Raw genomic sequence first — 12,500 nt, 5'->3', positions numbered from 1 at the left:
CTGCTGCTAACATCTTGGTGCCAGATACCACAGCACACCTTCATGGGTCGAGTGGAGCCTATCAGAGACGGGTCAGGGGGACCAACACAATATCAGGTCATAATGTTATGCCTGACCGGTGTATATTCTCGTCATGTAATCAGGAGCTGCAAACTCGTCATCCATATGCGATTCATAAAGCATCGACAGTCTCAGCATCAGTACAAAACACAGCATAATACACATCACTAATGTCTTCAGTAATCACACACCACTATAACATTGGCATTAACAAAGGAGTGTTTATTAAAAACACATTATGAATATAATATACAGTAATATTTCTATCCACAGGCACTTTATTACACAATCTAGTCTGACATCTAGTGTTCATGTGAAGATAATACAGGCTAAACATCATAAACTATACACCATCAGCTATACACCATCAGCTATACACCATCAGCTACATCTGATATATAAATGCAGTCCATTTACATCTATCCGCTAATGACTGATGAAGATTAAATGGTTTGTGATGTAAACACACTTTATATTCAGACCAACACAGCAGAGGAATCACATATAATCACAATAATACACACACATCAGAGTAGAGGAGGGTGAGGAGCCACACACACACACACACACACACACTCTCTCTCTCTCTGTCTCTCTCTCTCACACACACACACATTCTCTGTCTGTCTCTCTCTCTCTCTCTCTCTCTCACACACACACACACACACACACACACACACACATTCTCTGTCTGTCTCTCTCTCTCACACACTCTCACACACACACACTCCTCCAGTACCTGCTGGTCTCGTACGGCGCGTATCTCTCCGGCAACACGTGTAAGCAGCGCTGGAAGAACCGCACGTGCCGCTCGCGCAGAAAATCAACCTGATCGAAATCCGCCATCATGAGCAGCGACACACACATACACACATACACACACCACTGTTAGCAGCCGCTTCCGCTTCCGGTGCACAAACACGCGGCAAAATAAAAGTCTATTGTCGGCAAAATAGGAGCCTCTGGTTCTCCCATTCCGAATGACGTCCGTGAACTCTGACCTCAAGAGTGTTATGAGTCCTGTCTCCACGCTGGAACAGCCCTGAGGACACACACACACACACACACACACACACACGCTCATGAGCTCATTCAGACTATAAGCAGTATGAGCTAAGGCAATGACTCTATATTTGGTTATATTGCCAGTAAATCAGATTTTAAAGGTGCTGTATGTAAGATTTTCACTAAAGCATAAACACACCATAATATGCCAGCGGATATTAAGGAAACATGCTTGTTTCTCAGAAAAGCAATGCTACAGTCAGTTATTCTGCTTTGAATGTGTGTGTTGTGTAGGAATGTGTGTGTGTTGTGTTTGTGTGTGTGATACCGCACACCGGGTTGCCAGTTGGAGGAAAACAAAGCGGATTGTTGACATGGAAGCCAACGAATAAACTGGGTCTGAGATCGCAGATTCGACCCGACCCAAAAAGCCTCAGCACCGTCTAAACATCTCTGAACAGAGGAAATATCAACGCATCATTGTGGCTATCGCTCAATCTGGCAACCCGTATGAGTCTGAGCAGGAGCAGGCGGCCAACAACGCCCTACAATATTACACATTTCAATTTCAATAAAAACATGCAAGTCAATATCATCAACAGGCATTAAGAAGATTGAAGGAATGAAGACAAACACAGGGTTTCTGTAGGTTTAATTAAGGTAAATTTAAAATATGGCCGTAGCATCCGTGACGTCACCCATAGGATTCCGATGAGCCGCTCTGAAGCGTAAAGTAGGGGTGAGCTGGGCGTCGCCATCTTGCGAGCGAGTCATCGCGCGTCACTCCCTGATAACAGAAAATTGGCAAAAAGACCGAGCGTGGGCGGAGCTTAGGTGACGCAATGACTATAGACGGCAGATAAATGGCTATCCACCTGAAACCACACCCTTAATTATGCAGAACTTTAAGGCTTTATATAACGTAAACGAATGAGTTATAAAATAATTCACCCCCTCACAGACGTCATGAAGGTCAAAATTAGCCGTATAGACCAAAACCACAATTTGTACCGGGCTGTAAACATGTTTTATTCTGCTGTAAAGTTGAGAATTGTAACACGGGGGGGCGGGGCTCAATTAGGTTCTGCTCCTTCTGGAGCCTGTGCCTAGTGGCCAGTCGAGCAATTGCAGTTTACATTACTACCGTATCGGCTTCAAGAGAGATCGCGGGAGGTGCGACTTGGGAACAACACGTCGATATGTATCCTGGATGCCAGCCGAACTCAGCCCCGCCCACAGCAGTCCTCAGCTCCGCCCACAGCCGAACTCAGCCCCACCCACAACATCTGAGCTCGGGTTCAGAATCAGAATCAGAAAGAGCTTTATTGCCAAGAGTGCTTTCACACACAAGGAATTTTTTTTGGTGCTGAAGCTTCCAGTGCACATAAACAATACAATACAATTCTAAGAATAAAAATATGAACAGTATAAGGTCACGGTTATGTCAGAGGACATAGATTATGAGCATTTACAGTATTTGGGTGGTAAGAATAAATATAAATAATAAATAATATAAGTAATCACCTGAGTTTAGGAGATATTGCACTAACAAGTGGGAATAATTGCACTTACAGGCATTTGCCTTGGGGGGGGGGGGGGTCAGTCTGGACTTGATCCATAGAGGAGTAAACTGACCAATGAGATCATCAGGGCGGGCTTTAGCCGATGACGGACAGATGATCAACAGAAACTGACCAATGAGATCATCAGGGCGGGCTTTAGCCGATGACGGACAGATGATCAACAGAAACTGACCAATGAGATCATCAGGGCGGGCTTTAGCCGATGACGGACAGATGATCAACAGAAACTGACCAATGAGATCATCAGGGCGGGCTTTAGCCGATGACGGACAGATGATCAACAGAAACTGACCAATGAGATCATCAGGGCGGGCTTTAGCCGATGACGGACAGTTGATCAACAGAAACTGACCAATGAGATCATCAGGGCGGGCTTTAGACGATGACGGACAGATGATCAACAGAAACTGACCAATGAGATCATCAGGGCGGGCTTTAGCCGATGACGGACAGATGATCAACAGAAGCTGACCAATGAGATCATCAGGGCGGGCTTTAGCCGATGACGGACAGATGATCAACAGAAACTGACCAATGAGATCATCAGGGCGGGCTTTAGCCGATGACGGACAGATGATCAACAGAAGCTGACCAATGAGATCATCAGGGCGGGCTTTAGCCAATGACGGACAGTTGATCAACAGAAACTGACCAATGAGATCATCAGGGCGGGCTTTAGACAATGACGGACAGATGATCAACAGAAACTGACCAATGAGATCATCAGGGCGGGCTTCAGCCGATGACGGACAGATGATCGACAGAAACTGACCAATGAGATCATCAGGGCGGGCTTTAGACGATGACGGACAGATGATCAACAGAAACTGACCAATGAGATCATCAGGGCGGGCTTTAGCCGATGACGGACAGTTGATCAACAGAAACTGACCAATGAGATCATCAGGGCGGGCTTTAGACGATGACGGAGAGACGATCAACAGAAACTGACCAATGAGATCATCAGGGCGGGCTTTAGCCAATGACGGACAGATGATCGACAGTAACTGACCAATGAGATCATCAGGGCGGGCTTTAGCCGATGACGGACAGTTGATCAACAGAAACTGACCAATGAGATCATCAGGGCGGGCTTTAGCCGATGACGGACAGATGATCAACAGAAACCGACCAATGAGATCATCAGGGCGGGCTTTAGACAATGACGGACAGATGATCGACAGTAACTGACCAATGAGATCATCAGGGCGGGCTTTAGCCGATGACGGACAGTTGATCAACAGAAACTGACCAATGAGATCATCAGGGCGGGCTTTAGCCGATGACGGACAGATGATCGACAGTAACTGACCAATGAGATCATCAGGGCGGGCTTTAGCCGATGACGGACAGTTGATCAACAGAAACTGACCAATGAGATCATCAGGGCGGGCTTTAGCCGATGACGGACAGTTGATCAACAGAAACTGACCAATGAGATCATCAGGGCGGGCTTTAGCTGATGACGGACAGATGATCAACAGAAACCGACCAATGAGATCATCAGGGCGGGCTTTAGACAATGACGGACAGATGATCGACAGTAACTGACCAATGAGATCATCAGGGCGGGCTTTAGACGATGACGGAGAGACGATCAACAGAAACTGACCAATGAGATCATCAGGGCGGGCTTTAGCCGATGACGGAGAGACGATCAACAGAAACTGACCAATGAGATCATCAGGGCGGGCTTTAGCCAATGACGGACAGATGATCGACAGTAACTGACCAATGAGATCATCAGGGCGGGTTTTAGGCGATGACGGAGAGATGATCAACAGAAACTGACCAATGAGATCATCAGGGCGGGCTTTAGCCAATGACGGACAGATGATCGACAGAAACTGACCAATGAGATCATCAGGGCGGGCTTTAGCCGATGACGGACAGATGATCAACAGAAACTGACCAATGAGATCATCAGTTTTGAGTATGTGCCCACGTGCGCCTGTTTGGTTAGTATTTGGAAAGAGTTGAATAAAAAGGTTACGAGTCCCAGTCAAGCCGACCCCGCCTTCTTCCTTCCTCACCCCACACACTGCCGAACCGAACCACACCGATCAATCTACGCTCCTACTCTCACCTATGGTGATGAGCTGTGGGTCATGACCGAGAGGACAAGATCCCGGATACAGGCGGCTGAAATGAGCTTTCTCCGCAGGGGGGCTGGGCGCTCCCTTAGAGATAGAGTGAGAGCTCAGAGTAGAGCCGATGCTCCTCCACATCGAGAGGAGCCAGCTGAGGAGGCTCGGGCATCTGTTTCAGAGCCTCCTGGACACCTTCCCAGGGAGATGTTCCAGGCACGTCCCACCAGGAGGAGGCCCCGGGGGAAGACATAGGACACACGCTGGAGGGATAATGTCTCCGGGCTGGCCTGGGAACGCCTCGGGGTTCCCCCTGGAGGAGCTGGAGGAAGTGGCTAGGGTGAAGGAAGTCTGGGCGCCTCTGCTTAGACTGTTGCCCCCGCGACCTGGCCCCGGATAAGCGGAAGATAATGGATGGATGGATGGATAGATAGATAGATGGATGGATGGATGGATGGATGGATGGATGGATCAATGCACTGCATCTTACCAATGCAGAAAGTCCAGTGATACTATGAACAAATCACTTCTGGAATATCTGTTATCACAGTATTGTTGTTTGATTTTAGCCCCGTTTCCACCACAGGAACTTTACCCAGGAACCAGGAACTTTGGGTGGTACTTCGTGTGTTTAGACCGCAGGAACCAGGGTATAAATGAAGTTCCGGGTAAATATTTCCCCCTCCAAACGGCCCTGCTCGCGAGGTAGTACTTTTTCAAAGTTCAGGAACTTTCGAGGGCGGGACTTGGGCGCTGAACATGCTGATTGGTTGAGCTCAGGCAGCATTTTAGTTCAACCGGCATTTTTAAAAGTCTTTTGCGAGGTTCGGTCTGCGTTCAGTAAATATCAGTCTTGCTCTCTGTCTGGTGGCGCGCGGTCGTCTCAGCCATCTCACGTGCAATGCCCGTAATAGCTGATAATAATATACATTGTCATTTTAAATCTAGCTTTACAAGCTTTCTGAATATGCTGCATGCTGCTGAATCTGCATATTAGTGCTCTTTTCTGTCGTTGTTAATTACCTCTTTAGTAAACCTATACATAACCAGCAAAAGCAGCACAGCTTGAATCTCTTCCATACTCGTTATTAATTTTTTTTCACCATGTAAAGGACCTGACCGATTACTTTTAAGTGTGTGTCCTTAAGCCGCCTTTCCACTGCACACGACATTCGGACACGACTGTCGGAGTTTGCCCCCTAGTGGCAGTCGCACGGAAATGTTATTATGATCGTACACGGCAACATGGGAGAGATCTTGCGGTCTCATTTGTATACTTCTCTAGAATCATATCGCAACCTTCTCATATACGGTAGACAAAAACATGACGACACACTGCGTCTTTTAAGTGTTTTTATTTTTTTGTATTCTCTGATCTGTTTATTCTTCCAACAGCCATAGGACCGGACCAGCCGCCTCAATCTAGTAAACTAGATCACATAAGTTAAATTACTAAGGTGAACTGTGATTCACTCTCACAGACACACACACGAGCGGCGCAGCGATCGTTACACAAGAGCCAGACAGCAGCCGCTGACCTATCTAATATCAGCACTAAATAACACCGTTTACACAATGAATATAATGATGGTGTGTGTGTGTGTGTGTGTGTTTCAATTACCGGCTGACCCCGACCCATTCGGCAGATTTATTTAGAAAAATATATAATTTAATATTCATCTATTATGCATTTTTAAAAAGGTTGTAAAACAAAATAAAACCTGATAAACAAAAAGAATAATAATTCTCAGCTTGCGTGCACACTGATTTGATTGGACAACATTGGAATACATCACATCCGGTCGGCGTGTCGCATACGGTGTAGTCGCTCAAGTTCAAATATTTGAACGCATCCGAAGCTCAAATCGGATCCGTAAATTCCGCATTCGCATATGGTCGGCACCCCACGCAATTCCTGTACGACTCTCCATTGGAAATGAATGACTTCCGGTCCGACGGCGGTCGTTTGTCGTGTGCAGTGGAAAGGCGGCTTTACAGTCTATGGTCCTTAAGCCTAGTTCACACTGCCCGATTTTTGCCCCGATTTTGAGTCGCCGACAGGTTTTGTGAAATCGCCGACAAATGCCCGAGATCACAGGCAAATCGGTGCTCGTGCACGCGAGTGACAATCACGCAGTGTGAATAATCAAAGACGCGATCAGAGAGAATCGCCGACGAGTCGCCGACGCCGGTGAGATATTTGGCAGCTAAATATCTGGACCTGTCGGCGATTCAAACTCCTGCTGTGTGAACAGCGTTCTGACTGAAAATTACACCGACAGCCAATGAGAGAGTGAGATACAGGGCCGCAGGAGGTTCAGGGAGGAGTTATAAAGCAGAATTTCAGTATTTTAATAGATATAATTACAATTCTATCAAACAGAAACAAAGGCCAAACATTTGCACATCCAGCCACAGCAGCAGCACATTAAATAATTATTTATTTACCTCAAACTGTCTTTGCAGAACAAAATCCTGGCTCCCTCTGTCTCTCCAACAATTTCTTCCGCCATAATCTTTTTTCTTTTTCTCCACAAATCAGCGCACAGACAATTTGAAGCAAACTTTGTGCAGTTTGTCATTTTTAATAACAATTCCAAGTCTCGCGCGAGAACTCCGGTCTGACGCACGTGTGATCTCGCGTTGTTTACTTGTCACATCGCACGTGTGTTTGGGAAACGTAGTTTGCGCACCGGAGAGAGAGAGAGTTGTCGGCGATTCTTCCTCTTGTTCAGTCATGCAGTGTGAACTCCTCTGTCGTCAAACCATCGTGCAGTGTGAACACAGCAGAGACTGAATGATACCCCAGATAGTCATGCAGTGTGAATAGAGCAGTGACCCGACGAGTCTGAAAATCGTGCAGTCTGAACTAGGCTTTACATGACGTGACGGTGCGCGCCGCGCTCATGTTGACAAGAGAGGAAAGTACATTTTTCTGAGGGGTAAACTTTTTATTTCGTGAGTTATGAAGATAATGTTGGAGTAATGACACAGCGTATATTGCCCCGGGCAGTTTTTACTTTAACTGCGCCTGACAGAAGATTTTTTTTTCTGAGATGATTATTACACTTTACAACAAATAGCTATAAATAATACTGTATTAGTCCTGGTGGCCGTTAAGAGTTGCTATGGCTACAGTTAACACACTCCAGCTGCTGGAGAAAACAGCGTTGACATTTTTGGTGCGGCAGACAAACTGCATGTGACAAAATGGTTGTGATTGAAAGTCATCACATGTAAACACCAGATCGGTTTAGATAACGTCTCATGTAAACAGTTCACTAAATCTTTCAATCGATACACTTAATAATGATTATTGTCCTTCACTGATTTGGAGGAGCAGTCGCGCGCAGTCCTACATCACCGGACTAATTTGCCTAATCTTCTCGGAACTTTATCGCGGTCGAAACACAGACAGCTGCAGGTCTGGGGGGAGAAAAGTTCCTGTAAAAAAGTTCCTGGTACAAATTGTTCCGGGTAATTTTGGTGGAAACGGGGCTTTTGTTGAAATGTCAGAGTTCCAGCAGCCCTTTAAACATTAAAAACTGTTCCTTTCATGGTAATGTTGTTTTTTCATTGTTCACATTTTTAAATATTCTGAGAATGCAGAGTTTAGTTCTAATGTTTAATCTGCAATAAATGCATTAAAACGTTTTTTGGGGTTTTTTTTGGCAGCCATTTTGTTTTTATTGTTTATGCTAAAACAGTAATGCTTACAACTTGTTATACGGCAGAAATGGATTCAGCACCTAAAAATCATACAGAGACAACACTTGAAGTGATCTTCCTCAAAAACACAAACTGATCTTACCCAGGGCTATTCATCTGCTCTGGACTCGACTATTGTTTCTTGTTTCCGTCCCAAACAGATATAAGATTATTTTTATGTTTTAAGCAAAAACTAATTTCATGTCGTTTCACTGATCTAGTGAATGCATCTTGATTTAAGAATGGTTAGATATTTTTAGACTGGAAACGAGACCGACTGACTGAGTACGAAGAGCGTTTGTTGCAGTGCAGAAGACGAGGTAAACCTGCGGACTCCGCCTGCTCCTGTCATTATCAAGCGTACAGTTGTTCTCCGTCGCTTTGGTACAGTTCTCAGATCAGAACTGACATTCTCAAACTATCTGTTTAATTCTCACATCACCGTGTCTCTTGTGCACATCAGAAAAGCAGTTTCTCATTTCTTTGAACAAGTTGCAAATGCTTTGGTACGTCCATGCCAATGATTATAATTCTCAGCCGTTTCCTCCATTATCAGCTGCTTCTGTCATGTTGAGGAGAATGTATTATATCGGGTCTCTGTTGAACAGTCTCACCCCAACAACATTTAGGCTTTTTTTGTGCTATGCAGTGCTGTCTTTTTTTCTGTCTTTATCGTGATGAGAGGTCTGTCAACTATTGACAGTACAAACAGTGAAGGTGTAAATGTGAATCTTGTCCAGTTTCCTGCAATCGAACTCCAACACACACTAAGATGTAACCTACAATTGACTATAATTGTCATTAAACTTTAGCCGTAGCTTCCATCAGATCATCCCTCCAGAGTAAACCGTTATATTAACAACATGACTAAACACGTCGAGTCTTATCCGTACACACTGACACGAGGACTCGTCCTTCTGACGGCACTGACTGATCATCGACAGACATTTCCCTCTGAGAGATGAACTGAGGGTTTAGAGGAAGAGAGCGGCGTTTGCAGGTTACCCGCGGGGTTCTGCTATTTGTACAAATTGTTTTGAGAAATGCACTTACTGTTTTACAAACTGAGAGTTTGATTCGAGAAATGTACCAAAGCGACATCCCGCATTTGAGGTGTAAAGTGTAAAGTGCTCCTGATGTACCTGTGGAAGGTGTGCAGTAACGGCACCGCTCCGGATCCAGACGGCCCGATCTCTCTCATGCGCTCCTCCCAGACTTTAGTGCACTTCCTCAGCCTGGAGGGGTCTCGGCTCACCTGGAGCTCCACCTGGAGCAGATAAAGCACGCCTGATATCAGAGATAATCCGAGTTTGAGTTTTAATCTCAGTTTGTCTCATAACTGATGACGTTTAGATCCGTCCGTTTCCATCCAACGATTGTTTCGTGTAAAAAGGGTTAGTGCATCTAAACGTTTGGTGATATCACTGATGGAAATGTCAATCATTACAAGCAAACATTGACAGAATCTATTTCCGTTTATCTTTAGCGTATAAATTCTGTCGATACTTCAAATGTTGTGAAAAGTTTAACACAAATAAATGAGTCAGAATTAAACTAAAGCGTTCAAAGGCACATTACCTCATTATATTCATATTATTAAATTGTATATTACATTATTTTATTACTTTGGTAAGAATAAGACGTGTCAAATCATCTTTATTTCTATCGCTCTTCTCCAGCGGCGATTGTGTCAGAGCAGCTTCAGTGTTAAACAGGACAATACTGCAGCAGAATTAGATTTGGCTGTACAGTCGTTCTGGAGGAAACAGTGATGTTATCAGCTTATTTTAATTTATCACAGAGAGACAATGTGTGTCTTTAGGGATGATGATTATCAGTGAAATGCCAATTTGATGGAAACAGCCAAACATGTTTTTTTTTAACGAATATTCCCTTTGCCGACCCAACAGCGGGAATAGTGTGTGTGAAGTTGTCTGTAATGGGGAGAGTGTGTGTGTGTGAAGTTGTCTGTAATGGGGAGAGTGTGTGTGTGTGAAGTTGTCTGTAATGGGGAGAGTGTGTGTGTGTGTGGGAAGTTGTCTGTAATGGGGAGAGTGTGTGTGTGTGTGTGTGTGTGTGTGTGTGTGTGTGTGTGTGTGTGTGTGAAGTTGTCTGTAATGGGAATAGTGTGTGTGTGTGTGTGAAGTTGTCTGTAATGGGGAGAGTGTGTGTGTGTGAAGTTGTCTGTAATGGGGAGAGTGTGTGTGTGTGTGTGTGTGAAGTTGTCTGTAATGGGGAGAGTGTGTGTGTGTGTGTGAAGTTGTCTGTAATGGGAATAGTGTGTGTGTGTGAAGTTGTCTGTAATGGGGAGAGTGTGTGTGTGTGTGTGTGTGTGTGAAGTTGTCTGTAATGGGAATAGTGTGTGTGTGTGTGTGAAGTTGTCTGTAATGGGGAGAGTGTGTGTGTGTGTGGGAAGTTGTCTGTAATGGGGAGAGTGTGTGTGTGTGAAGTTGTCTGTAATGGGGAGAGTGTGTGTGTGTGTGGGAAGTTGTCTGTAATGGGGAGAGTGTGTGTGTGTGTGTGTGTGTGTGTGTGTGTGTGTGTGTGTGTGAAGTTGTCTGTAATGGGAATAGTGTGTGTGTGTGTGTGTGAAGTTGTCTGTAATGGGGAGAGTGTGTGTGTGTGAAGTTGTCTGTAATGGGAGAGTGTGTGTGTGTGTGTGTGTGAAGTTGTCTGTAATGGGGAGAGTGTGTGTGTGTGTGTGAAGTTGTCTGTAATGGGAATAGTGTGTGTGTGTGAAGTTGTCTGTAATGGGAATAGTGTGTGTGTGTGTGAAGTTGTCTGTAATGGGGAGAGTGTGTGTGTGTGTGTGTGTGTGTGTGTGTGTGTGTGTGTGTGTGTGTGTGTGTGAAGTTGTCTGTAATGGGAATAGTGTGTGTGTGTGTGAAGTTGTCTGTAATGGGAATAGTGTGTGTGTGTGTGTGTGTGTGTGTGTGTGTGTGTGTGAAGTTGTCTGTAATGGGGAGAGTGTGTGTGTGTGAAGTTGTCTGTAATGGGGAGAGTGTGTGTGTGTGTGAAGTTGTCTGTAATGGGAATAGTGTGTGTGTGTGTGTGAAGTTGTCTGTAATGGGAGAGTGTGTGTGTGTGTGTGTGAAGTTGTCTGTAATGGGGAGAGTGTGTGTGTGTGTGTGTGTGAAGTTGTCTGTAATGGGGAGAGTGTGTGTGTGTGAAGTTGTCTGTAATGGGGAGAGTGTGTGTGTGTGAAGTTGTCTGTAATGGGGAGAGTGTGTGTGTGTGTGTGTGTGAAGTTGTCTGTAATGGGAATAGTGTGTGTGTGTGTGTGTGAAGTTGTCTGTAATGGGAGAGTGTGTGTGTGTGTGAAGTTGTCTGTAATGGGGAGAGTGTGTGAAGTTGTCTGTAATGGGGAGAGTGTGTGAAGTTGTCTGTAATGGGGAGAGTGTGTGTGTGTGTGTGTGTGTGTGAAGTTGTCTGTAATGGGAATAGTGTGTGTGTGTGTGTGTGTGAAGTTGTCTGTAATGGGGAGAGTGTGTGTGTGTGTGTGTGTGTGAAGTTGTCTGTAATGGGGAGAGTGTGTGTGTGTGTGTGAAGTTGTCTGTAATGGGAATAGTGTGTGTGTGTGTGAAGTTGTCTGTAATGGGAGAGTGTGTGTGTGTGAAGTTTTCTGTAATGGGGAGAGTGTGTGTGTGTGTGTGAAGTTGTCTGTAATGGGGAGAGTGTGTGCGTGTGAAGTTGTCTGTAATGGGGAGAGTGTGTGTGTGTGTGAAGTTGTCTGTAATGGGAGAGTGTGTGTGTGTGTGAAGTTGTCTGTAATGGGAATAGTGTGTGTGTGTGTGTGTGTGTGTGAAGTTGTCTGTAATGTGAGAGTGTGTGTGTGTGAAGTGTCTGTAATGGGGAGGGTGTGTGTGAGTTGTCTGTAATGGAGAGTGTGTGTGTGAAGTTGTCTGTAATGAGAGTGTGTGTGTGAAGTTTGTCTGTAATGGGGAGAGTGTGTGTGTGTGTGTGAAAGTTATTCCTAACCTTCTCCTTGAGCTTCTCCAGCACATCCTCTGGCGCTCCCGCCGGCTCCTCCTCCTGACTCTGCTTTCCTGCAGCTTTT

General features: G+C 45.2%; 1 protein-coding gene across 2 annotated transcripts in view; it reads right to left on the bottom strand.

The window, feature by feature from the left end:
- Nucleotides 1-1,013, bottom strand: part of pggt1b (protein geranylgeranyltransferase type I, beta subunit) — an 11,905-nt gene extending 10,892 nt beyond the window's left edge. The window contains exon 1 of one of the 2 annotated variants that reach the window (XM_067414623.1): nt 800-1,013. In XM_067414623.1, coding sequence (XP_067270724.1) covers nt 800-927 — 128 coding nt within the window. In that variant the 5' untranslated portion in view covers nt 928-1,013. The remainder of the gene's footprint in view (nt 1-799) is intronic. The other variant, XM_067414624.1, reaches the window with a different exon arrangement.
- Nucleotides 1,014-12,500: the final 11,487 nt, after the last annotated feature.

This window comes from Pseudorasbora parva, chromosome 13 (assembly GCF_024679245.1).
Source record: "Pseudorasbora parva isolate DD20220531a chromosome 13, ASM2467924v1, whole genome shotgun sequence".
Lineage (NCBI taxonomy): Eukaryota > Metazoa > Chordata > Actinopteri > Cypriniformes > Gobionidae > Pseudorasbora > Pseudorasbora parva.
Note: the sequence above shows the minus strand (reverse complement) of the source record. Positions and strands in the feature narration are given on the sequence as shown.